The sequence below is a fragment of the Triturus cristatus genome, chromosome 7 (genome assembly GCF_964204655.1).
Source record: "Triturus cristatus chromosome 7, aTriCri1.1, whole genome shotgun sequence".
In the NCBI taxonomy this organism is placed as follows: Eukaryota; Metazoa; Chordata; class Amphibia; order Caudata; family Salamandridae; genus Triturus; species Triturus cristatus.
This window is the reverse complement of record NC_140590.1, coordinates 1,384,756,634-1,384,782,252: the sequence shown is the minus strand read 5'-3', so window position 1 is coordinate 1,384,782,252 and position 25,619 is coordinate 1,384,756,634. Positions and strand designations below refer to the sequence as shown.

Here is a 25,619-nt window from a genome sequence, read left to right as displayed (position 1 = left end):
CGCACCCAAATATATGTGTGTGGGGCCAAATTGATAAGAAGCATGTGAATGTGCTTGGTGGGCTGTGATGGTCCTGACTTGTGTAATGGGGATTGACGACCTAGATGACCCTTGGGAGAAGGGGTCAACATAGACTGATTGAGTCGACAGTGGTATGGGACCCGTTGGGTATCCTCATTGGGCATTAATATTACATGCACTTAGGATAGTGCCTACCTCAATTCTTCACAAGTCGCTAATAACCTGAGCCAACTACTTGTTAGGCATGGCCCTCACTTTACTGATTGCCTATTGGTTCTGTAAGGCCACATGGCAACAAATGCCGCTGATATGGACAATGGCGACAACAAGCAACAGAATTTAACCTGCCTTGCTCGGGTGTAGGGAACATCTAGCTGGCGCACAGGAATGGAGAGCCAACCAGGTCATCCCATAGATAAAAGGAGCATGTGAATGCATGCTGTACTGTTAGATATTAAAATAACCTGCGTTTAATGTATGGCAAAGTCAGTAGATGAAATTAGCATTTGGTTGTTTCTGTTGGGAGTGTTGGAATGTTGGTTTGGTTGTCCGTGACAGCATAGGCACGCTACTACAGAGGCGGATTATTACCATGTGTAAAGGTACTCTGGGGAACACCTCACGTGTCGATGATCCGTCTCTTACCATACATTGGGTGCGTGATCAGTCCGAAATCTTGGATGAAAGAGCTAAAAAAAAACAGAGAAACGCCAGCATGTTCTAGCTTATTTGGATAGACATAATATCAGTTTCACAGTGTTACAAGAAACACATTTATTCACAGAAAGAACCATACAGTTTGCTGCCAGATAGGGTATTAATTGCTACTTTAGTTGTATAGATTCCAGTCATGGGGAGTGGTTACTGTTATGCTCAAGTTGGCTGAGTTTATATGTGTAAGTAGTTGCTCTTTCTTCTGGGTCGGTATTTAGTGGTTCAGGGTGCATTATTGAGCATACCCATTACGTTGGTTAATGTCGGTGGTCCAAACTTGAACTCCAAGGAACATTTAATGAGATTTGACACATTCAAGCCTCTGAACGCCCAAAACCTACTATGGAAATGTGACTTCAATGTAGTTTTTGACTGTGCTCTTGAAAGATCCCATCACACCACAAATCAATCACTGAGAGCAGTAAACTACTGCATGGAAGCACAAGGGCTGGTGGATGTCTGGTGGGCTACCCAACAAGATTTTCAGGCACACTCCTACTATTCGTCCATACCCGGACACCTTGAAAGAACAGACTTTCGATTATGGTTCAGTCTCTTACTGAACTTGGGATTTGAGATGCACCATTCAACAGGAACATTGTCTGATCTTGAGCTACAGCTTGAACTTCCATTGAAGTCAAGGATCGAAAACCCCTGTAGGCTCCCACCAGAAGCCCTTGGAGATACGCTATTCAGACACGAGATCTCCTTAGCAATAAATGAACACTTTGCCCTGAATCAGGTCACAGTGTCACACTTTCTTGAACGCCTTTAAGTTGGCAAATAGGCGGGGTGGTTATTTATAAAAGCAGGCAGGTGTAATATAAATATAGGGATTGCGAGGTCAGGTGGACAGGCAAGAGGGTCAGGTAGCTCAAATGGGGAGGGAAGTTGTGAGAGACAATGCCGGGAAGGCGCTGGTGCATCTAGAAGATGCAATGGTGGAATTTACAGAAACAGTAATTATGGAGGTGACTTTCCTGGGCAAACGTGCATGGGCTAGGGAATGGGAGAGAATCGGGTGCGATTTAGCCTGGCATATTAAGCAAGGGGTTATGCAAATATGGTAGTTGCAATTCATAGTGAAAAAAACGGAAGAAATGTTGGTAGTTTTCACTGTGTAGCATGAAGAGCTTTACTCTCGGCAAGCAACAGCTACCTCCTAGGACATTGTGCAATAGTATGTCTCCCCATTGGCGAGGGTAAAGGTTAACAGTTGCTTGTTTTGGTCATTCTCGATATGCAGAGGCACTAGCCAGGGGTGCCCCTTGTCTCTCATCCTCTTTGAAATTGCTATAGAACCTCTTGCATGTCACCCAAGGGAGGACCATTCTCATTCAGGGTTGACCTTCGCCAGCACAAGACTGAAACTTCTATGTATGCAGACAAAATACTGATCTTCATTAAACATCCTGCAGTCAATCTCCCACACGTGATCCTTAAGATTGCACTGGGTACCTTATAATGAATCCTGATAAATGGAAATATATCTGAAATATTTCCACTGACTTCCAGTGCCTAGCCTGTTGACTTGGTTATCCACAGTTTTTGTCTGTTTTATCTAGATTGAAATACACAGACCAGAGAGGCAGTCTCGGAGACCATTATGATCCAGTAATTGAAACGCTCTTTATACAGATTGATAAGTAAATTCTCCTTCCAGTGTTGCCTGTTGGTCACATCCCAATCTCCCTCCTTTCCAGAAGAGTCCCCCTAAACTTATACTGTTGACTAGAATCATACAACTGGAAGAAACCCTGTGTCGGATGGCCAAACTGTGCCATTCTTTAATATGGCCCCAAATGGTGCTCTATTACAAGCTAGGATATTTTAAGACTAGGGCAACCAGGTGCTCCGGTGTTGGATGCTGCCATATGGGAATGGTGTGGCTAATTGAAGGAGAGTGATAAGGATATTGTAGCTTGTTTTTTAAAAAAAGGTTGACTCAGCACTGCTCTTTCATAAAATAACACAGATCTGCCAGTGACCACATGTGATGCATGTGATTGTTTTCATTGTTTGATGTGTCATAAGATTGGGCTGATTATACCCTGCGCGCTTTAATGGTTGTGAATCCATGAAATAACATTGAAATAATAAAAGCAGCCATACTGCAGAACACGCTTCAATATTGATCTGTCACACCCATGACCATGTATCCTTGAAGAAGTTACTCAAACTTTGCTTTTCCCAAAACCTCAACAATGGAGCCAAAAGAACCCAGCAGCAAACCTATGACAACGTGAGGAGAGTCAACTACCCTCGCTCTAAATCTGCTTCTACCCGGATCTCTACTTATTTGGACTTTCTGTCCAACTAAGTGCAAGGTTTTGAAGAACAAAAAAGACAGCGTTCATCCCTCAGACCAGATAAACCCACAACAAAACGATAGAGGGATAAACCTTCACTCCTGGATAACAGCAAAACCTTCCACAACCAGAAAACGGGATGGAGATAGACGTTCAGAACGAGCACAGTCATAACTGTACTCCTGTATGGTTACATTAATCTAACTGTTAAATTGCTGCTAACAACAAAGTGCAAGTCCATTAGTTGGGCATATCCAGCACATGTGTATAAATCAAAAGGGGGGGGGGAGAAAGAAGGGGTTATGACCCACTCAGCTTCTTTTTCTCAAATGTTCAAATATCAAATAGAGAGTGAATCACTGGTCCTGAAAAAACCAGGGTTAGCAACAACAGTACAAAGTAAATCACTTCACTATACACCCAACACGGTTCTCTGATCACTACTGAAAAAACCAGAGGAAAAACCTCCGGGTGGAGGAAGCACTAATTAACCCAATGATGAGGCTGTCACGCTGTCAAGCAAGTAGCGGATAATCGAACATACCGCTAATTCCCACCTGCAAAAACGTGTTTGAGGGTTTCTTAACAGTACTTTGTACTGTTGTTGCTAACCCTGGTTCTTTCAAGATCAGTGATCCACTCTCTATTTGATATTTGAATATCCAGCACATGAACATCAAGCCCAAATATTCCAGCCCAGGCTCCCATCTGTTGATCATTCTCCTTTCAAACAATATAGTAGGCGATTAGCTTGTCCCTCGCCTTCAGTTTCCCTCTACTGGGACAACTCGTACTTTCCCAACCACAAAGACCATGACTATACTGCAACATGCAGTTCACACTTTTTCAACAAATGTAGCTGACTCCCAGTGACTTACCAGACGGAAATTCCTTTTTCTGCTGTCACCATGTCTTCATAAACCTACTTGGACTCCAGGCTACGATAGAGAACTTCGAAGATTTGTTTGGAAGACCATCTCAGGACTTAAGCATGAGTTGCAATGTCACACCACTGTCAAATCTCGAACTAAGTGCCAGTTAAGAATCGCCAGTAACGTCTTTGTTAATTATTTAAACCAAGTCACTTTTTAAAGTCCTCAACATAAAAGCCACCTCCACTCTAAGCCCTCCAGATACTTTCAGAGTGACTGGTGACTCTATCGAAGCCACTTTTAGAAGTGGGTTGACATATTACTTTTTGACACATGACCTTGTGATTGAATGCTAGGTCGAAGGGCGAATTTCTGGATAAACATAGAACATGGACTATCATTTAGGCCTTTAATGTCCTGACTAGTTAAGTACGGGCACAAGCTACACACCAAACTACCTTTATCATCTGGGCTCCTGGTCAGACCCAGGATCCCAGCAATATTAAATAGATAGGCTTGTGAATCTAAACGAGAAAGGTTAGACCAGCACCCTGCACCAAATACACACATCTGCATGCTCTTGGGATTATCTGGCCGCAGCTAGGAATGCTGTCTATATTTTTAATGTGTGACATGTACTCGTATGTACAATGTGATTAAATGATATTGGCATCACCCAGTGTCGATGCACTTTAAAAAAAAAATGTTTAAACTTTTAAAGTGGTAATATCAACTGCTGGTGCCTTAACATCCCACATTGACTTAAAATTGCACACTTCAGCTAGGCATTCCATACTTTGCTTGTCTAACATGCTACAAAGGTTTTCCTAGCCCTTTATGGCTAGGACAGGTACTTTAACCCACAGTATCTCTCTATGCTGAACAGAATCTCACTAAAGAGATTTGAGAAATGGCACCAGTTGGGCTGAATACTGTTTAAGTTTGCTAATGATTACTCCAGTAAGGAAAGTCCCTGAGATGAAGGAACCCAATGACTCCATTCTTATATGACACAGTCATCGAAGAGAACTGCGTTGCTAGCAGGAGACATGGAGAGAAGAGAAGCAGGCTGTCAATAGCGGACAGCACCACGGGCAGCCAGGTGACCCTTAAAACTTAAATTCTGATGGCTTCCTCTGAATGCTAACCCTGGAGATGGCAATCCCCAGTATGCTATGACCCATAGCAGTGTACTCGGCAGTAGACACTCTGGCCTGTGTCTTTGCGTATCTACCCTAGGTTCCGGTGAAGGGACTTCTTAAACTCCAGACGTAGAAGTGTGCAAAGCTTTGCATTGTTCTGCTATCCTCCCCTTTAACAGTACATTTTAGAAAGAACTCTGTTCATGAATGTGCCATGTTAATGGATAACTAATAACTCCTCGGCTGTCACACTCAAAATATCCAACAGCACACATTACACAGGACCTCGCACAGTCGTCCATTACAGCATAGAATTGCCACTTAGATGGGTATAAACGTCCACAAAAACGTAATTAATTCCTCACCAAATGCATACTAGAATAACCTGTCAATGCACCTTTTCAATAGAAAACTAAAGGCATGCCCAGCACACGAGAGAAACCTCACATAATCGAGCACCACCAACCAAGCAACACAATGCACTAATACTTGCCGCTCCCACACTAGGACACAGAGGCAGAACTCTGATCACACATTCACACGGCCTGAATATGTAATGCCTGGAGACCAGGCCACCCAGTAGCTATGCCTTCACTACCTACCTTCATACTACACACAAACCTCTTCAGAGCTATTAATATACGGTACTGAAAAGATGCTCAACTACTTTTAGTTTAGTCCTCTGCCCTGAGAGGGCAAACCCACTTCTTTCTTAGGTGCTCGTTGGGAGGTATGCAGGACCTCTGCATCGGTAATTCTGCACCCGGAATTGCCGTTCTCATAGGGTTTAGTAATTCCAGAATGTAGGATTAAGAGTTATCCCATGAGAAATGGGGAATAACCACAAGAGTCGGTATTTCTTCACAACTTGTAATTCAGATTCGCAAGGAAAATCCTGTTTCCTCCAGACTCGTAGGTCAGAAAGAAGCCTCAAGTCTGACACATTCACAAGAGCACAATATTTTTGTCCGTGCAGACACCACATCTCCACAAGCGGGCTCAGCTCTGCCATGGAAATCTCAGACGTTTGCAGAGGCATCCTTGGACTACCGGATACACTGCAATGTCTTGATGGTGGACAACTTTGGGCATTAGGAGAGCAAAAACCAGTACCACCTGGAGTACTTTATTCTGGAGGTGAACCCGTGTGTGTGTGTTTCTTTGCTCCTCATTGTTTTATCGAGTGTGTGTGTTGCCAAGTTTCTAACTAGCAAGTCTCAATGTCTCTCCTCTTCCTTCCCAGACCAGAAATTGTGTTTTTAAATAGAATTCTTGCATTGTTACTTGATCTTTTAATAGCTCGCACTGCCTGAGAATATTCCCAGAAGACTTATTGTCTTGAAAATGATTGTGAAATAAAGCATACTGGGCCTCAGCGAGTAGATCCTTGAAGGGATTTGCGCCTTCACGCGCTTGCCACAGATAAAAGCAGACGGTTCATAATGTCTCGTCCTGTTCCACTCTCCCCCTGATACCTCAAGGGGCTTGTTACAACTCATAATTTTCTTGACTGGTCATGTTATTTCTAAGAGGCCTTCCTGACTTAAAATATCACTTGATTTTTCCCACCCTAAATGGGAGGTAATTCCATGTTTTGGTGACCACCAAGGACATGCGCTTGCAAAGCCAATGGGTGTAGCAGTGGCAACTAGCCTTATGGCTATGTCATTGCTTGTTTTGTTTGTCATGGTTTTTGCAACATTTTATTGTTGGGGAAGTTGCTGGGATCTAATAATTGGTTAAAACTGTCTATAAGCAAAAATATTTTTATGTCTCAAAAATCTCAGAGCACCATAGTAATTCCTGGCACTGATAGGAATTGCTTTGTATGTGGATGTTTTCGTTGTTAAGAGCAATATGCCATCAGTCTAAGCGCACCTGCCAGTGAATGAAGTGGGCTGACCCATTTCCCCCATGCAGTATGCTGTAGTGTGTGGAACAAAAATGTGAATGACACATTAACAGTCTAATGGATGAATAGGACTGATGGAAGTCCCTATAAATAAGTAGATTATATATATCATTTAAGTAAAATCAAATGGTCTTGGGTAACACTGTCATAAAAAATCACCACAACCTGCCAACTCTGTGGGGGATTTGGGAACCACAGCTTTGAATCTTGTAGGCGTTAAAAAAAAAAAAAACACAGCATGTATTTTACCATGAGAATTTAAGGAGTTCTCTGTGGGTCGTACACAGTGCTTTAAAGTGATATTCTTTCAGCAGTTGGTAGTCCATTGTCGATGCAGAGGTTAAGAGTAATTTGGTCTTTATACAGTTAAGTGTAGGTTTTACTTATGTGCCTTACAGCGTGGGTAGTTTGGCAGTAGTCTGTACTAGTCCTGAATAGGGCCTGCATGGCTTCTACTCTATATGGATAGGTTATCAATGGTAGTAATTATTTTTAGAATATTGCAGTGAAAGAAATCCAGCCTTGTCATCATGAGATATTTGAGATGTCCCTGACCCCCGAGTCCATGCTAAATCTTATGCTTCTAACATGCTTCAATGGTACTGAAAGCCTGCCCTGTGTTGCTGGCCAAAGACATCAGAGCCATGTGGTGGAAGGCATCATCATTATTTGGGGTTAACTTTTAAAACCTTCAGTCCCATCCCTGTTTCCAGGTGAAACAGCTCTTTGGCGTTGAAAGTAAATTTTATAAGTTATGATCCAAATATCCAGGGTGTAGGGCAGAAGGAAGGTGGTGTGGAGACCAATGTCTGCTCTTGGGTAAATCATGTTGGCATTGGTGTGTATTGTGTAAGGCGGGTGACTTCATTTCATGACTGACACCATGCTCCAGTCCACGGTTTCCTTTTGTTGCATCCTTGAAATCCCTTTTCGGAAAGAATTGAAAACTTGGCTTTTCCAGAATGGGTCTCTGTAAATTCCTCATAAGATTCTGTGCCGCACTATCAGCGCTGTGATGTCTACCACTAGCTATGTGCTATACAAGTACGAATAGAATCTTTTTTTGTAATTAATTCAGCTGAGGTGATCGAGGTCTGGGCTCGCGCACCGTGTCCATGATTACGGCGATCGGGTAACCCTGTACAGCTAGAGTAGAGCTCACTCGTAGAGGTAGGAGACGCTGTATCACAGCTCATTATTTTATTGCTACTGTTATCACAGGAAGGACGCAAGAAGTTTAAGGCAAGTGCATTTTTTTGTGTTGGAGAGGATGGGCAGGCAGCTGCTCTGTACACAAACTGCCTGATTGAGGTGGGGGGGGGGGGTCTTGTGAGTGAAAGGTACTTAATTATTTAATGATACCCATCCTTAGTGTCTTTGATACCTCCGTATTATCCACTTTTGTAGCATGAATCCTTATCTGGATTCACATGCTGTGTATTATTCCGCCATCTAGTGGTTGGGTCCCAAATGTTTGTGTCGGTCTTTTTAGGTCGAGGACTACGGGTCTGCCGAAGGCAGAACCGGAAGTCGAGATTTAATGTTTCCTAGAGTGGCTCCTTAGCCCGCCTCTCTTTTTGCCTCTCATCCATTGGCTGGCTTCCTAAACGGAGGCCAGGCATTGGAGGAGAGAGCCGTCCCTCCAAATAGGCTCCGTCTTTTTCAGATTCGGGGGCGTCTTCTTGCTGTTCTTTCTACTTTTTAGCCACGCCCTTTCTCAGGCGTGTTTTTCTCTCCTCCAGCCAATGGCAAGAGGAGAGAAAAAGAAACACGCCCCCGAATCTGAAACGGCCGCTGCCTTTCTCCGAGGCATTTCTTCTTCGCTCGAGAAAGGCGGTGGTGTTCATGGCGTCCTCTCCCCCTAGCTAGGACAGTAGCACCTGCGTTTTACCGGTTTATTAAGTCCTCTCATGTTGAGCGTACAAAACTTTAAGTGGCTTGACCTGCTTTAGGAGTAACCAGGTAGGTGTTTGTTATGTGATGCAGCCTCATGTCGAGCCTGAAGTTATCGCTAAATTGTATGGAGCTCTCCTACAAATCCCTGCCTGTTTTCCGTTGTGTGGCAGGCGACATCTGCCTCCAGCGCGAGGCGCTTCAGCTTACAGCGAGCGAGTGATAAGGCGTAACATAACGTCAAGTCGGGCCCGCCTTGAAAAACGGGGGCTGTGATACGACACAGCACCACCATCCGAGTGTAGGTTGCCCAGCGTGGTTACATGCAGTTTGCACACTAAAATAAACTGTGCGCAGTGTCGAAATGGGATGCCTGTCAAATGAAAGGTCTTTGGGTCCGTGTATGAAAGTAGGTTCTCCAAAGAGTGCATGAACTTTCGGCCAGCGCCTCCCTTTCCGAGAGATTGTCCTGCGTACCCCGCCGCAGACCGCAGTGCGATGTTATTATCTGGGAACAGACCCGCCGGGCAGAGAACTGCGCCGTCCACGAACTCCGGCTTTGCTTGTGTCTGCGCTGTTCTTGGCTCGTCGTGTGTTTTCCTTCATGTTTCGGTGCTGCTGCTTTCACTGTTTCAGAAGTGATAACTACGAACTCCAGTCCCCCTATAGAGTAATGTACCTAGCTGCAAGCGAGAGCAGGGGTGATGAGCAATAAAACAATGCTCGGACAATCGATATATATTCAGCGAAGGCTGCTGCAGAAATTCGGTAGTCATGAGAGCTATGCGTTATTTCTTTTTACAAACTCCCTCCTCAGAGAAATTAGCAGCAGGGAAAAGTTGGATAGTACATTTTATTTCTTCTGGCTTACTTTAGTCACAGGCAGGCTCTGTTTTACACTAGGTTACGGGGTAAGGCACCAGTTGCAACGATCGGTGCGTATCCAGGACTTGTTGGGTGGAAGACGGTGACTGTGGTGTTAAATGCATTTGCAGGAGTGACCTGCGTGGGCTTTCATCTCATGTTTAGCTCTTACAATAACACAGCAGGTTAATGTTCCTGCTTCACAGCATCGCCTATAAATGTCGGTTACAGATGTGTTTTATGTAAGACAGCTGAGCTCAGTGGGTTAATGTCTTTGTTGCATAGATTCGTATGGTACGTGCAGGCAGTGCAGGAAGTGAGGGGGTCAAGCTAGATCAGGGAACCAGCAGCTGTTATGGAGCCTGCTCTGGTTCTGCTGGCCTGATGGAGTATGCTGAATTTGCCAACACCGGGATGCATTCTAGATGTGCTTGTAGCATGGTATGCTTTCCGTAGAGAGCAGCAGCCTGCAGGCGATGAGGCGTCTCTCCCACTTTCACTTACAACTGGGTCCAAACACACAGGCCTCACTTAAAGAGCCATCAGCCTCACTTGTGTTCCAGTATCATCCTGGCTGGAAGCTATCTTGATCGTAGCATCTAAATGCCAATGCAATGGAGGGAAACAAAGGCTCTTAGGTTATCACTTCATAAATTCTTAAAGGAAACTGTGATTTGGAGACATGTTTTTGACTTTGTGTGTAAGAGATATGCATTCACTGTAAGAATATCAGATATATCTGTCTGTATGAATACCAAAACAAATAACAAGTTAAATGCACTAATTTATGTTTAATTTAATTCTTTAATACCTCTCTAATCCCAATATGGGGCATCTGAGCACTTTAGAGCATACGCATACATTAGAAAGAGACAATAAATCATACAAGTGTGCAAATCAATGTTTTGTTAAAGCCCTGTTTTGCTCCAGACTGAAACACACGCCATGCCACCATCTGTGCGGCATTAGCTTTGCTGCTTCGCCCGCTGCCAGGGTGACTGGCTGCGCGCGCTGCCACGTAAATCTCCACAGAAGTGGGGCTGCCCCGCCCGTAATCCACAGCTGAAAGGACGCGAACGAGGCTCTGTGAAAAGGCCGTGCAACGAGTCTCTGTCAATCAGCCCGGGTCTATTTTCTGTCCCTGCCTGAATCTGACCCTGCAACATCGACGCCCTAATTGTTCGCGCCTCGGCAGGTTTGAGGCGCTATGTAAACGCACTTACAAAAGCCATGCAGCCCACCACCACCTTAGGCACGCCCCCGCCCACACGGGAGCACCCCCACTGTATCCCTAGCGACCCCTACCAATTTACCTCACAGTTAGCTGCTAATGACCGCCCACTGTCCCTACTGGGAAGTAATCGGCGCCATCTGGATATAAACAAAGCCCGGACCCACTGGAAAAGGGGCTTTGACATTCAAGAGATGCCCCATCCCGGAAGGGCATCTTCGCACATTCCAACACAATGCCCTGGTCTTGCTGAGTCCTCGCCGGGGTTATTCTGAAAACCGAGGCGTGTGTTGAATGAGTCTGTGCCAGTCTACCCAAAGTACTACAGAATGGGCACATTTTGCCAATACAACAAACATGCAAATCCTAGCGCTTCATTATGAACATGGGGCGTCTTTAAAATCGGTACTTGTGTAACACGAGTCCCACCGCGTGGGTAAAGTTAACAATATACCACTCTCATCACATTACACCGGAGCAGCGAGGTGCATGTATGCAGCCCACGTAAATACCACAAGTGCACACTTTCAAACAAAATGACAAATAAATACTCCATATGGCATTCAAATGGAAAATTAAGATTTGCGAAAGTAACTGTTACAGTTTACAAGAAATATTCATTATATCACAAAAACGACATTTTGACTAAAAATTGAGCTGTGGTCAGTTTGCGTCAGTCATACTAACAAGTGATGCGCCGTCGACACAGTTTATATCAGTGTTTAACAAGACTGAGCACTGAGGGTGTAGTGTCCCCGTGACCATTACAGAGGGGCTTTCCCTAATGGTTACAGTTTCCATAAACTCCTCTAGCGCGTGAAACCTAAGAACTGACGAGCACGTTGTGCAGTTATCAGAGTAGTTTAAGTGCGGACGAGCGGCGCGTCTATATCCAGTGTGTGTGAACCAGCAGTCAATGCCCGCTTGAGTCGGTTTCAGGCAATACCTAATTTCTGATGTTGAATATGAATTTTGAGCTGAGTTCAGGCCCCGCATGCGTTACAGACAGTACTGAGAAAGCTACTAATCTCGTCGCCACAATGTCCCCCTGAGGACTGAGCTCTGTTGACACAACTGTCTATCTCCCTCCTCAAAGGGGCACGGAGTGCGCAGTTTCCTCAGTCGGACCGCGCCTTCGTGCCGGATGCGGATATCGAGGCTTGCCCCCTGACTGAGCGGGGTTCCCAGTGTTGTTATTGTAGTCAGTGTGTCATGGGTCCTAGTGCAAGGAAGGACATGCCTCCCCGGCTGCTGTTTGAAGTGTGAAATACAATAATATTCAAGGCTCAGTGTGTCCCTGGTGCCACTGCACCTGCTGCACCAATGGAAGCTTCACCCCTGGGGGTCCTTTGCAGGGACGCCTGAGTGAAGTCTGTGAGGTTACAGTAAATGGCGGCAGATAGGACTTGCTTGCTCGCACGAAGATCACGGCTTGGGAGGGAACTCTGCCTTCTTTGGCCTGCAAGGCAGACAGCCCTGGGCAAGTTTTTGGGGCACAAGCTCTTCTTGTCAGTGGTTATTGGTCAATGCTTCTTGTGAAATACAGGACTCGATTATTTGCAGTCAGCCTCGCATAATGCACGGGGGTAGCTTCTTCAGGAAGATTGAGGGGGAGGGGTATATACGTCAGATTTCCCAACAATCACGCAGGTTAAAATACATTATATGCACTCTCTCTCTATCTCACTACCTCACTCTCTATCACTACATCACTATCTATTTCTATCTCACTCTCACTACCTCACTATATCACAACGCACTCTCTCAAAACTTCACTACATCACTCTCTCACTACCTCGCAACTTCACTCTCTCTTTCTAACTCACTAATTCACTCTCTCTATCTCACTACCTCACTCTCTCTCTCAAATACACTAAGTCACTTACACTCACTCTTTCACTACCTCACTACATCACTATCTGTTTCTATCTTAATACCTCACAACATCCCTCACTACCTCACTCTCTCTTTCCTTACCTCAATCTTTCTCACAACATCACTCACTGTTTTTATCTCACTACATCAGAAAATACCTCACTCACTAACTCACTCTTTCACTACCTCACTCTCTACCTCACTCTCTCTCACTACCTCACTCTCTATTTCAATACCTCACTCTCTATCTGCCTACCTCACTCTCTCTCTGCTAATGCAATAGGTATCACATATGCAAAAAAAAAAAACTAATGCCAATAGAAATGACAATGCCATTTATTTAGGGATACAAAAAAAATAAAAAAATAATGAGCAATACCAATAGCTCTACCTATAATATTGCCGAGACCATTGCATTGTAAATGCTTGTTTTTTTGTGTGTGTGGGTGTCGTCCACCATCATTTGGTGGTAAGGCCATCCTTTGTGTGAGGTCAGACTGCACCCTGAAAGTTTCTGTGCGTGGTCGCAATCTTCAGATTTCTTTGTGACGGAGGAACTCCGAAGAATTTTTGAGAGGAATACTAGGAGTCAAAAAATCAGCAAAAATCGCAGACCACAATAAATCTAAAACGGAGAAGGAGAGCCTTCTCCATCCCAACTGGGAACCCCGCTAGTAAGAATAACATGGTTGGAGAATTAAGAGGGGAGAGACAGAAAAGAAACAAGGAAAATACTCCTTTTAAGTTGACATCACAAATTCGCAAAGAGAAACCCCTATAGCGGAGTAGCCGTGGCTGCCACCGAGGTGCAATTATCATGTTATGGCTTTATAGGTGTTGTCTAGGAATCATAAAAGTAAATTGGTTGGCACTCTTCATTGAATAATTGGATACTCACATGCTACATCCTTATGACTAGGATATTACTATTGGATCTCACCCCCTGTTGAAACAGAACTTTCAAGGACTTGTACGAAAAAAAAGTGAACAAACTCCATCTTTGTTGAGGCACGTGGCAGGTATGTTCTCCTTAAAACAAAATTAGCGCTAGACCTTCGTCATTTGGCCGAAACAAACTCATACAACAATGTAAAAACATCAAGCTAGATTAGTCGGATCATTATCGATCCTAGTCTTTGCCACAGTAAAAGAAATGGCTCTATAGAACCATCCCTTACAAAGAAGAATTTTAATCAGCATATGAAGTCATGATACCCTGCTCATGAACCCCAGATCTTGTTGAACGGTTTTAGGCAGCCTGACTTCTCTGTTAACTTGCACCAGTCTATGTTGTGTCATCAGGTTTCAAACGTCTACTGGAGAGTATTTCCCAAACTACGAGCTATATCTGGTGTCGCCTCTGCCAGACCCACATTAAAAAGCTTTTTAGCATATTTGGGGATATTAAGGTAACGTATGATGCTTCGGCATCAGGAAGTGCACTCTCCTAAATGGCTGTCCTGGCTTAATATTCTGTTGGCAAAACAATTAGTTTTCATAAATTTTCCAAAACTATATGCAGGTTTCATATTGACTAAAAGTGGCCTTGTGGGTGTAGTCCAGCCAATGCATAGAAACATTGCCTGGAGCATCATTCTTTTGTGTTTATGGTTGGCTTTTCACGAACATGGGCTAATGTGTTTCTTTTGGGAAGTGATCCAACTAAATCTGCTCATTTTTATATTTTCTCTTTATAAATAAATATGCCTTTCTTTTTTCTAGTTGATATTCGTGAAATCAAAGAAATTCGCCAGGGAAAGAATTCTCGGGATTTCGACAGATATCAAGAGGATCCCTCGTTTCGACCGGATCCAGCATACTGCTTCGTTATTCTCTACGGCACAGACTTCCGGCTCAAAACCCTCAGTCTGCAAGGTGGGTCTTTCATAAAAAAATCTTTTATCCTTCTACTATAAAATAATTGAATTGTTTTCCTTACCTGTTTTTTTCACTTAGCACTATCACATTTTGTTACTTCACTCTAAGTTCATTTCATTTAAATTCAGTCTTTGTTTTTTGTTCATACTCAATGCTTTTCACCACTGAAACTGGATAGGTTTATGGAGTGGCATGTGCCCGGGAACGAATAAAGAAAAGCCAGCCATCAATAATACATAAGGACATACATGATAAACTACTAAATGGGAGAGAGGGGTGGTAATTTTCTTCTGAACACCATACCTTTAGAGTTGCTTTGTAAAATGATTTGAAGTATGCTGCAGAGTAGTGGAAAAGTAATTAAGTAAAACTCCACCCATCTCCCTTGAGCTCAAGCAACAGATTTTTCTTAAAGCTTTTTCCCTGAGATTGGAGGGCTAAATGTTTGGGTTTGGGGGCAAGTCTGTTTCGATAGAGAGGATAATTTTTCACAGTGATGCAAGAAAAAGATAACCCAGCCCAGCATGGTCTCTCTCTGTAGTAACCTGCACACTGAAGATAACCATGGTTATCCAAGCAAAGGTTTCTGTCTTTCACTAGCTTCCTTATCAACACACTCACTGTAATCCACATCATATGAAGGTCATATCATCCCTGCATTACTTGTGAAAGCTCTGATGATTTCATCAAACCTCTCTTCAACGTTTTTTTAAAACATACTTTATTGATTTCCATTTATATCTGTTATATTCAAACATGCTTAGGTATCTGTACATTGTTTCCAATCCATTTAACACTGCATGTAACATAGCAAACATTGTCGTATCCAGCTGCTTATCATTGCCATAGATATTCGTCTTATATATGAATTTAGGCTGTGACATAATTATACAGATACCAAGAATAGATAAACTTTATAACTAGTAACAACTATTCGAAACCTTTCTTCAACTTAATCAAAGTTTCTCGCTACTGAAGCATTTTCCCAAGACATGACAAATTGTGCCTCTGTTGAAAAAACATAGCAATGACCAAGACGGACCTGATCAATTACCAATAACCTGTGTCCCATTTCTGCGTAAGATGATCAAAAAGGCAGTTGCAATTAGAATTCATGGGAAAAAAAACTAGAACATTCAGCTCCAGATACTGCTCTGGATTCATATATGAATGCAGGAGAGAAGACTGCAGTATTTAAGCATTCTACTGCACACTTCAAATCACTGCTCATGGTAACTGCTGTTGCTTTATCCTGCTGGATCTCTCTTAGTCCTTCAGTACTGCCCATTATCAAATATCACTCCACATTCTGTCCTCAATAATGGGTTGCAGGGGGCGTGGCCAGGCGCCGAACGGAATGGCCGCCTGATTCCAGAGCTCCGCCGGGACCGTTGGTGTCCTCTACCATTCGCCATCAATTCGAGCTGTGGGGCTGGCCAGTGAATGTCCCCCGGCTCCCCCAAGGCCCAGTGATCCAGCGGAGCGCTTTTGCGGACCCCGAGGACCCTCGGACGGCTCGACACGGCTGCCGCGACTGACGGCGGCGGCCGAGTGTTTCGCTCCGAAGCTGCGGTGCCGCCTCTGTGCTACCTGAGGCCCCGGCTTTGGCCTGACGCGCGCGGCGTGCGGAGGGGCGCTGCCGAGGACGGCGCTGTTCCCCTGCGGAGCCGAGGGGCCGTAGGTCTCCAGCTGCCTGCCATCGTTGGCTGAAGGCCCCCACAGCCTCTGGGGGCCGGACAGAGAGGAGCGGAGTGCGGCGGCAGGGGCCCTGCTTTTCCGGCGCTGCGACAGGAGGCCCCGTGAGCCCGGAGGTGGGCCGGCTGCCTTCCGGACTGCTTCAGCTGGGGCGAGGACAGGAGACCAGCCGGGGCTGCTGCTGTGGTGTGACCTGTGTGGCCCGCCGGCTTGAGCCCTTGTTTCACGGCCGTTGGTGTGGCCTGGGCGAATCATAACCGGCGGCGGGAGGCGACTGAGGTTCCGGACCATACAGCGGACGCGCAAGGTTCGTTTTGGGGGCCCCCCCCCCGCCCTGAACTTTGATCAAGGGAGTGCCGGCGGTGCCAGGGTTGCGCCCGACTACACGTGGGCGGCCGGAGCTGTCGCGGCCCCCCGCGGGCGCTTCCGAGCGAGGGAGGAAGAGGGGACGCTGTCCCCAGAGATACCGGCGGCACCATGCGGCCTAAAGGAGGAGCCGCGACCCAGTCAAACAAACTTGACAACTACACGGTGGCCAAATCGGCGGCGCAGCCTGGAGGGACGGCGAAGGAGGCGGCAGGCCAGGCGGAACCCTCCCTGACGTCCATAATGGCCGCAATTCAAACCCTGGGCACCAACCTGGAGACGAAAATGGATAAGATAACAATAGAAGTTAACTTGCTCCGGGCTGACTTGGGGACCACCACCGACCGCTCAAAAACCAATGCAGCTGACATCGCGACCCTGCAGGAATCCGAGAAGCGGCTCGCTGGGAGGGTCAACGAACTCATGCACCAACAGAGGCTGATGGCCTCGCGGCTCGATGAGCAGGAAGGCCGGGCCCGGAGAAGTAACATCCGTGTGGTAGGTGTGGCGGAGGGACTTGAGGGGGACTGTGTGGAGCTCTTTATTGAGGATTTGATCCTTCAACACCTCCAACCCAAGAGACTGTCTAAGCTGTTTACGGTCGAGCGGGCGCACAGGGCCCCGATCCCGAAACCTAAACCGGGGGCCTTCCCGCGAACAATCATTGCCAAAATACTGAACTATCGAGACCGCGATGCAATCTCCAGGCTGCTAGACAACACGGTGATTTGAAGTACGAGGGCGCCACGGTTCGCTTCTTCCCGGACTTCACGCTCCAGGTTCAGCAGGAGAGGCGCTCCTTTCAGGGGGTGAAGGCGGCGCTCCGAAACCGCGGGATTCTGTACATGATGTTCTTTCCCGCCAAATTGAAGGTCATAGCCGGTGGCAAATCCCATTTCTTCACATCGCCTGCGGCGGTGCAGGAGTGGCTGGACTCAGAGGATACGTCGGGGGACCTACGGCGAGATGGGGCACAGTGGAGAAGCGCGGGGAACTCCTCCCTGGGGTCAGCGACGGGGCGAGTGGACAGGGGAGAGCAGAGCCAGCGATCTTGGCGGTCAAGATCAAACAGTCCCCGTTGGGACACACCAAGAGACGACTAAGTGAGATGAGCCACGGACGCTCGGCAGAGAAGCCATCGGACAGTAATGTATTAAAGTTGTTAACTGTGAGACTGGCTTGCTCCATGAGGTGCTTAGACTGTATGCCCGCGGTTGCTGAGCCGGGCTCCTAATGTAGCAAAGGTATCGTGGGCCTGGGGGCTGCGTTAACTGGGCACCACGGGCGGGCGGTCAGGATGGGGCTGGCCCACGAACTTCCCACGTAGAGTTCCTCGGTGGGCTCTCACCGGGGTAGGGTTGGGCGACAGGCGCTCTGCTAATTGGGGCGGTGGGTAGTTTTGAGCCCACGGAGCAGGGGGCAGGGAGGGGGGGGTCTGTTGGGCAAGGGGTGGCAGGGATGTTGGGGGTTGTTGAGGTTGGGGGAGGGGGAGGGTGAGGGTGGTTAGGTCCCGTACGGCGGGTGTTGTGGGCACTTGCGGGGTGGAGATCGGGGAGGGGCGGGGAGTTGGGGTTTATTTATGGTCACACAAACTAGGTCACCACTGCATCAGCCGGCACATTGGGGTGGTGGGACGAGGCACCCTGCGTAGCAAGGGCAATGGATAGCCGCTGGGAGAAGAGTCTAAAAGTCCTAAGCTGGAATGTCAACGGTTTGGGGGACAGGCTTAAGCGCACTATAGTCCTGCAATTCCTCAAACGGCACCAGCCGGACGTGGTGCTGCTGCAAGAGACTCACTTGATGGGTAATGTCTGTCAGGCCCTCAACAGGTATGGCTTCACGCTGGCGGCGCACTCTGGTTTTACGTCTGGTTCCCGGGGAGTGGGGATCCTCCTGCGGCGCGCACTGCCCTTCCATATAGACCTTATCAAAACTGATCCGCAGGGCCGCTTCGCGGCAATCTCTGGACGGTGGGAGGGACGTACACTTACCCTGCTTTCTATATACATCCCGCCTGGCCTCCAGGCCCGGGCCTTCGCGGACCTGGGTGCGCTGCTCCTTTCCCTTCCCGGGGGTCAGTTGCTGCTGGGTGGGGACTTTAACGCCGTGGTGTCAGGAACCCGAGATAGGCAGCCTCCCCGCGACCTCCCTCGAGGGCAGGGGTGGTTGGTGGAATTTATTGACAACTTCGGACTCACAGACGTTTGGCGACTGCTCCACCCTACAGACACCCACTTTTTCTCGGGGTCGCATCACTCATTCTCAAGATTAGATTATATCCTTACCCTCCTGCACCCTGATATGATGATCCGGGAGACAGAGCTCCTGCCTAGGGGTATCTCCGACCACTCACCTGTCCGTACACACATTGTATTTGGTACTCACCGGGAGGGAAGTATAGTGCCCGTGAACGCTTGGCAATTGAAACATGAGGACACCAGGAAACATGTGTCCGCCTCAATCTCCCAGTACTTTGATGACAATTTGGGCTCCGTAGACTCCCCCGTCACCCTATGGGAGGCATTTAAACCCGTGATTAGAGGGGAGGCGCTCTCGGTCATAGCGGCCAGGCGTCGGGAGCGGCGCCTGCAGGTTACTACGATTGAGGCGGAATTGGAGGTTCTGGAAGGGGAGGCGACTGAGGGTGGGGACCGTGAAGCTAGGCACAAATTGCAGTTGAAGGCGGCGGAATATAGGGCTCTGGTTACCCAGGAGGCTCAGACAGTGGCTCAACACAAGCTAGGCACGATATATGACCAGGGCGATAAAGCCGGGAAATTGATAGCCTGGCTGGAGAGAAAACAACAAGCCAGTAGGGTGGTGCCTGAAATACGCACCGAGTCTGGGAATGTAGTGACAGAACCCCGGGAAATAGTTGGCCAATTCGCGAGACACTTCCAGCGGGTCTATCGGAGTGAGTCGGACCGGCCGGAGGAGGACTCCAGGGTCCTCTTAACTGATATTCGCTTGCCCTCCCTCTCTGACGAAGATCGTGAAGCTATTGATAGCCCGATCACCGAGGCCGAACTGCAGCGTGCAATAGGGGAACTTCGCCCTGGAAAGGCTCTCGGACCCAATGGCCTCCCGATAGAGCTCTACAAGCTCCGTCCGGACGTCACTAGCAAATATTTGAAACTCATGTTTGATCGAAGCAAGGAGGAGGGGGTCCTGCCCCGCGACCAGCGCATCGCGACTATAGTGGCACTCCCTAAAGAAGGGAGACCCAGGGACTCCTGTGCCTCCTACCGACCAATCTCGCTCCTCAACGCGGAGCCCAAAATACTGGCAAAGACTCTTGCCAACAGGCTCAAGACAGTGCTTCCTTCGTTGGTCCATCCGGACCAATCAGGCTTCATGCCCCATCGTAACACGGCCCTTAACATCAGACGGTTGCACGGCGTTCTGGGGCAGCGCCACAGACTGCAGGAAGACGCAGTGGTGGTCTCCCTAGACGCCACAATGGCCTTCGACACCTTAGAGTGGCCATACATGTTCGCAGTCCTGCATAAATTCGGATTTGGACCTCACTTCATAGCCTGGGTGCGTCTCTTGTACACCGAACCCCTAGCGCAGGTACTGATTAACAACAAATTGTCCGAGGTGTTCCCGCTTGCAAGAGGGACTAGGCAGGGCTGCCCCCTCTCTCCTCTTCTCTTTGCCCTCTCCCTTGAGCCGCTCGCGGCCTGGATAAGGCAGGACGTAGATCTCAGGGGTATAGCGTGGACGGAGGGGTGGGAAGACAGAATATCCCTCTACGCCGACGACATTCTCCTATACCTTTGCAGGCCGCGCAGGTCACTCATTGTGGCACTCGACATATTTGCGAGTTTCGGGCGTAACTCTGGCTTCCGGATCAATTGGGCCAAATCACATCTTTACGTCTTGCGGGGCGACCCCCCGAGGCTCCCTGACGCGTGCCCTCTCAGGGTGGCGGAAGACGGTTTCCGGTACCTGGGAATATTCATCACGACTGACAAGGCCCTGTTGTACGAGCGCAACCTCAAGCCACCGCTGGTTCGGTTGCAAAGGGAGGCCAAGGCCTGGCAGCGCCTGCCACTGTCTTTGTTGGGCCGGGCAGCCTTGTTCAAGATGCTGGGGTTGCCACGGTTCCTTTATGCGCTACAAAACTATCCCGACTTAGTCCCCAACACCTACTTTGCGGCGATAGAGGCAGCGCTGCGGGACCTCCTATGGGCGGGGTCGCCCCGAATCTCGTTGACTAAACTCACATTGGGGTGGTACGACGGCGGTATAGCCCTCCCCGACATTCGGAAATATTACTGGGTGGCCCATCTCACAGCGATCAATCACGGGACATACGGCGACGGGAACGACCCAGCGTTCGGTATGGATAGATGGCTGCTTCCCGGCGGGAACTATGAGAGAGCCCTCTACTCCAAACGCGGTACACATAACCTCACGGGTCCTACCCTTCATTCGGTACAAGTCTGGCGCATGGCCCAGAGGAAGCTCGGATGGGCGGGAGTCCTAACGCTAGCCACGCCACTCTGGGCGTCTGAACAACTGGGCAATCTTGGACGCACGAAGGGCTTCCGCAACTGGGACTTGATCGGCATCTCCCAAATCAGAGACATCTGGGGCCCCACGGGGATCCGCACGTTCGCCCAACTGCAGGACACATATGAGCTGGCACACACTGAATACTTTAGGTACCTGCAGGTGCGGCACTCCTTACAGGCCAATATTCCACCGGAAACTAAGCCACCGCCAGCCTCCCCGTTGGAAGATAGGTTACTGGATGGGTATCTCCCAGAACACGCCATCTCCCTCACATACAAAAAACTAATTAACAACCCCCCTGATCTGCTGCTGCCCCTTAGAGAAAAGTGGGTCGCTGACGGGCTTGAGATCGACGACGAGGAATGGCTCTATGCGTTAGCCTCCCCTAGGGAGGTCGCGATATCTGCCCGGCTGCGCCTGATCCACCTCAAGCTTTTACACAATCTATTTCTCCTGTACTAGGTTGCACAAAATGGGTAGGGCAGACACAGTTCTTTGTAGGAGGGGCTGTGGGGGTACGGGTACCTTCTTCCACGTGTTGTGGGACTGCCCTCAGATTCAACGATATTGGAGAAGGGTGGTAAAGTGTATGGAGGAGGTATGGGAGGTGGAAATTCGCCCGGAGGCCAAGAGGTGTCTCCTTAACCTCTTCAGTGCCCATGACGAGATAGTCTCGTCATGGAGCACGGTTGCGCTGTGCCCATGACGAGACTATCTCGTCATGAACCCCACCCACTAGTGCAACGCCCGGCACAGGAGGGGGAAAGGGCGTGGCACTGAAGGGGTTAACATATGGGAGCCAACGGACCTGCCACCGAAGGGAAGGCTCTGGGTGACGCTTGGTCAAATGGTGGCAAAAAGGAACATTGCCAGACTCTGGGGAAGCCCTACTCCACCAAAACTCTCGGACTGGCACGGTGACATGGACTGGTGCATGCTGCGAGAAAAGACTGTATATATGGCAAGAGGGTGCCCCAGGAAGTGGGGGGGAAGTATGGTCCAAATGGAATGACTTTAGGGGTGGCATTTGCGAGCCGCCTGCCGTCGAGCAGGATGACGCAGGGGCTATATAGGACTCACATGATTTTGTTGCTCCAGGGGCTGAAAGCGGGTGCCGCGGTCACCCATGGGTACGGAGTGTTTATGCGGTTCGAGTGGTGACCGGTTTTGGGGAGTTTGGGGGGGAGGGGGGGGGGGGGGTTGGTTGATCGTTAGGCGCAGGCGCCAGTTGGGGTTCTCCGCTTGTTTATGGTTGTGCACAGAGAAAATGAGGCCTGCATTATCCTTCTCTAACTGTGATACGAATGCACCTGCTAGCGCCGCCGTACCCCCGGGTTGACGGCAAGGGGCTGTGTTAGATAAGACAAAGTGCATGTATGCAATTATGCGGCCGGCCCGAGGGGTTGTAGGCCAAAGCTGTGTATTGGTAAACATAACAATAAAGGTCTTTATATATAAAAAAAAAAATAATAAATAATGGGTTGCATTTGCATCCTCCATCAGCGGTTTACATTTTACTTCGGCAGTAGAGCCCATCTCTTCTAAAAGAGAAACTTCACTTCCAACTACAACTTCAGTGTGTCTCCTTTTCGGTTGTGTTCAACCTCTTCATAAAACCCATTGCTTCCCTACTAGCCGACCAGTGCAACATGATCCATCAGTATGCAGTCAACATGAAACTGTATCTGAAAATTACATCAACGAATAGCATCACCATTATGTTGATGGATGCCTCACCAACCTACTAGTCTGAACGGCAATGTTGTACTTGACATTAAACTGTCTGAAGATAGTCCATGTTCGTTACCAGTGACACTGTAACAAACTTGCGCCGGAATGGTTGTCAACAATAGATCTTGACTGCTTTACCCAAATCTGGTCAGCTGAGTGAAATCTATAGATTCCACATCAAAGCCATTGCCTATTTCAGACTGATTCTTAAAAAAAAGACACCGAATGGCAGGCAGGCACCCACTCCCAAAGGTCCGAAAAGTAAAAACGTTTCTCCTTAAAACTGACTACAGAACAGCTAAGCTGGTCAAGCTCTGATCCAACTCACCTCAGTAGTGGGAGATCCCTTCTTGTTGACATCCCAAAATCACAACTGCCTTGGCTTATCGAGGGTCTCAAGATGTTGTACAGAATCTCAGCACCTTCAAAATAAATCCACTGCCCTGTGTCAGCCTGTCGCATTTTCAGTCTTCTGCATCACCTTCTCAGCGGTAAATGTAAGCTTTTCATGATATCTGGCAAGCAAAATCAGAATCTCTATTGAGTTCCATAACATTCCCAGCAGTAACCCAGTGAGGCCTGAAGGAAAAACTGAAAAATGGAAATAGTTAAGATACCAATCTTTCTCTAGCTGCCTTCATATGTTCAGAAATTGTCTCTCAACCCAGAAACAGTGTGCTTTATCACTCTCCTCTGTACTCCAGCCATCTCCGTATGCCCGGTTTAAGTGCATCTTTGTATTTTAGGTAAATTTTCACTTTATAAGTCCCCACACATTGATATATACTTGACCGAAACCAATCATCCTGCCTCCAAACTTTTTTTGAAGTCCCTAAATGAATTTTTCACTTCCCCGTCATATTAATTTGTTATTATAATAGTTGCGGACCTGCAGTTCTTTCTAGTTTAAAAGCATTTGCTTAGAAGCTATAGTCAAACCTTTTCCCAAACACATCCTTTAAAACTGAACAGGGAATACCCACCTCAACCGCAGCCCATTATGTTTAGATGAAGATGTAGAAAAAACGCACTAAGGAGCCTTGTTCAGTTTAGGGAATCAGAAAAGTATATGTGGCGTTCTGATTACGCTATCTTTAATAATCTGATAATATATATATCATGCGTCTATGCTGGATTGGGGGCCAAGTTGACCTCTATAGTATATGAGTTAATGTGCCACTAAACTGCACTGAAAGATACATGAAAGAGATAGCATTTCATTGAACTAAGAACCCTGGAGTGAGCAACAAATTGAAAACCATGAAGCTTTATTAAAATATTAAACAACTTATTACAGAAGGCAAAAATATAGTTAATATATGTGCAGGCAAAATCATAATTGGAAATTAGCTTAAGGCTCCGTCAAATGCAGCAGGACTTATGATATTAAAAAAAAAACTGGCCTCAGAGGAAATCTTAACATTATTTTAAGTCCAAAGTATGAGACAAACCGACAAGGTTTCAGTCTCTAGAGTTGGGGCAGCAACTACTAGCTCACCTCCAAAATGTACCATCTTCAGGAGGATAATACACCCCAAAAACATATTGTCAGCAAGTCAAGTTCAAGTTCAAAACAACTTTATTTCGATTCATGACGAATCATAAAAAGCACGTAGACATGAAATACATAATTAAGGGGTACAGTTACATCGGGTTGCAGTCACTATAAAAATAGAGCAATTAAAATATTTACAAAAAAAAAAAAAAAAAAAATTTAAATAAAAAAATGCAGAAATTTTTCGATAATTACATCGGGTGTTGTCAAAGACTGTTAAGTTATCTATTTACAGAACGTTTTTTAAGGCGAAAGGCAGCTACCAGGAAGTTAGCGACACTAAACATAGTTAGTGGTGAATCTAATTTTTTTAAGAAAAATAGAGCAGGCTTGATTTGCACGAACCCCTTGTTCTTAAGCAATGGAACAATATACTTTTTCCTGGGCAGATCATATGTACCACAGAAGAACATAAAATGAGCAGTGTCCTGCAGAGAAAAACCATCACATTTGCAGGCCGCTAAATCCTCTGGCTTGGCCCATACCTTCGAGTCATTTAGCAGAAAGTGAATCTGGTTAAGTCTTAGTTTGGTTAATAACCAGCGATGTAATGGAATAGACACTACTGTTAAATAAGGTTCAATGGCCGGTGTAGTTTTGGAAATATAATGCTCCCTCACAGTGGGTTTCGCAAGCTCACAGCTCTCCCGCTCCATTTCTCTTGCTTGGGAAAAAGTTACTTTGAACCATTCCAGGTCATTCTTAACGATGCAGTCTGGTTTATGGAAGAGATCTGGGCGGCCCAGGGATGTTAGTGTTTTTTTAATATATGCTAGCCACGGGATCTTTTTCATATTGTCCAGAAGTAGGCAGTCTCTCATAATTGTGTGGTTCAGAGTTAAATTGGAGTTCAGCCATGTTTTTAACCACATCAAGATAGGGGATTGTTTGATGGTGTCACTGATGTACCCCTGGCCTAGTTCCATATGGACAGAAAAGGTGGCTGTGGATTGAGGTAATCCTAGAAACATACGTAGAAATCTGTTTTCTTCCATCTGTATTGGTTCTATATTGTTGGAATAACCCCAGATGGAAGCCCC

The 25,619-nt window shown here is 47.1% G+C and overlaps 1 protein-coding gene across 4 annotated transcripts in view; it reads left to right on the top strand.

Annotated features, from left to right (window-relative positions):
• The window catches only part of PLCG1 (phospholipase C gamma 1), a 398,460-nt gene that overhangs the window by 150,390 nt on the left and 222,451 nt on the right, over positions 1 to 25,619 (top strand). For all 4 annotated transcript variants that reach the window (XM_085619110.1, XM_085619111.1, XM_085619109.1 and 1 more), the window contains exon 2: positions 14,556 to 14,708. In XM_085619110.1, coding sequence (XP_085475236.1) covers positions 14,556 to 14,708 — 153 coding nt within the window. The remainder of the gene's footprint in view (positions 1 to 14,555; positions 14,709 to 25,619) is intronic.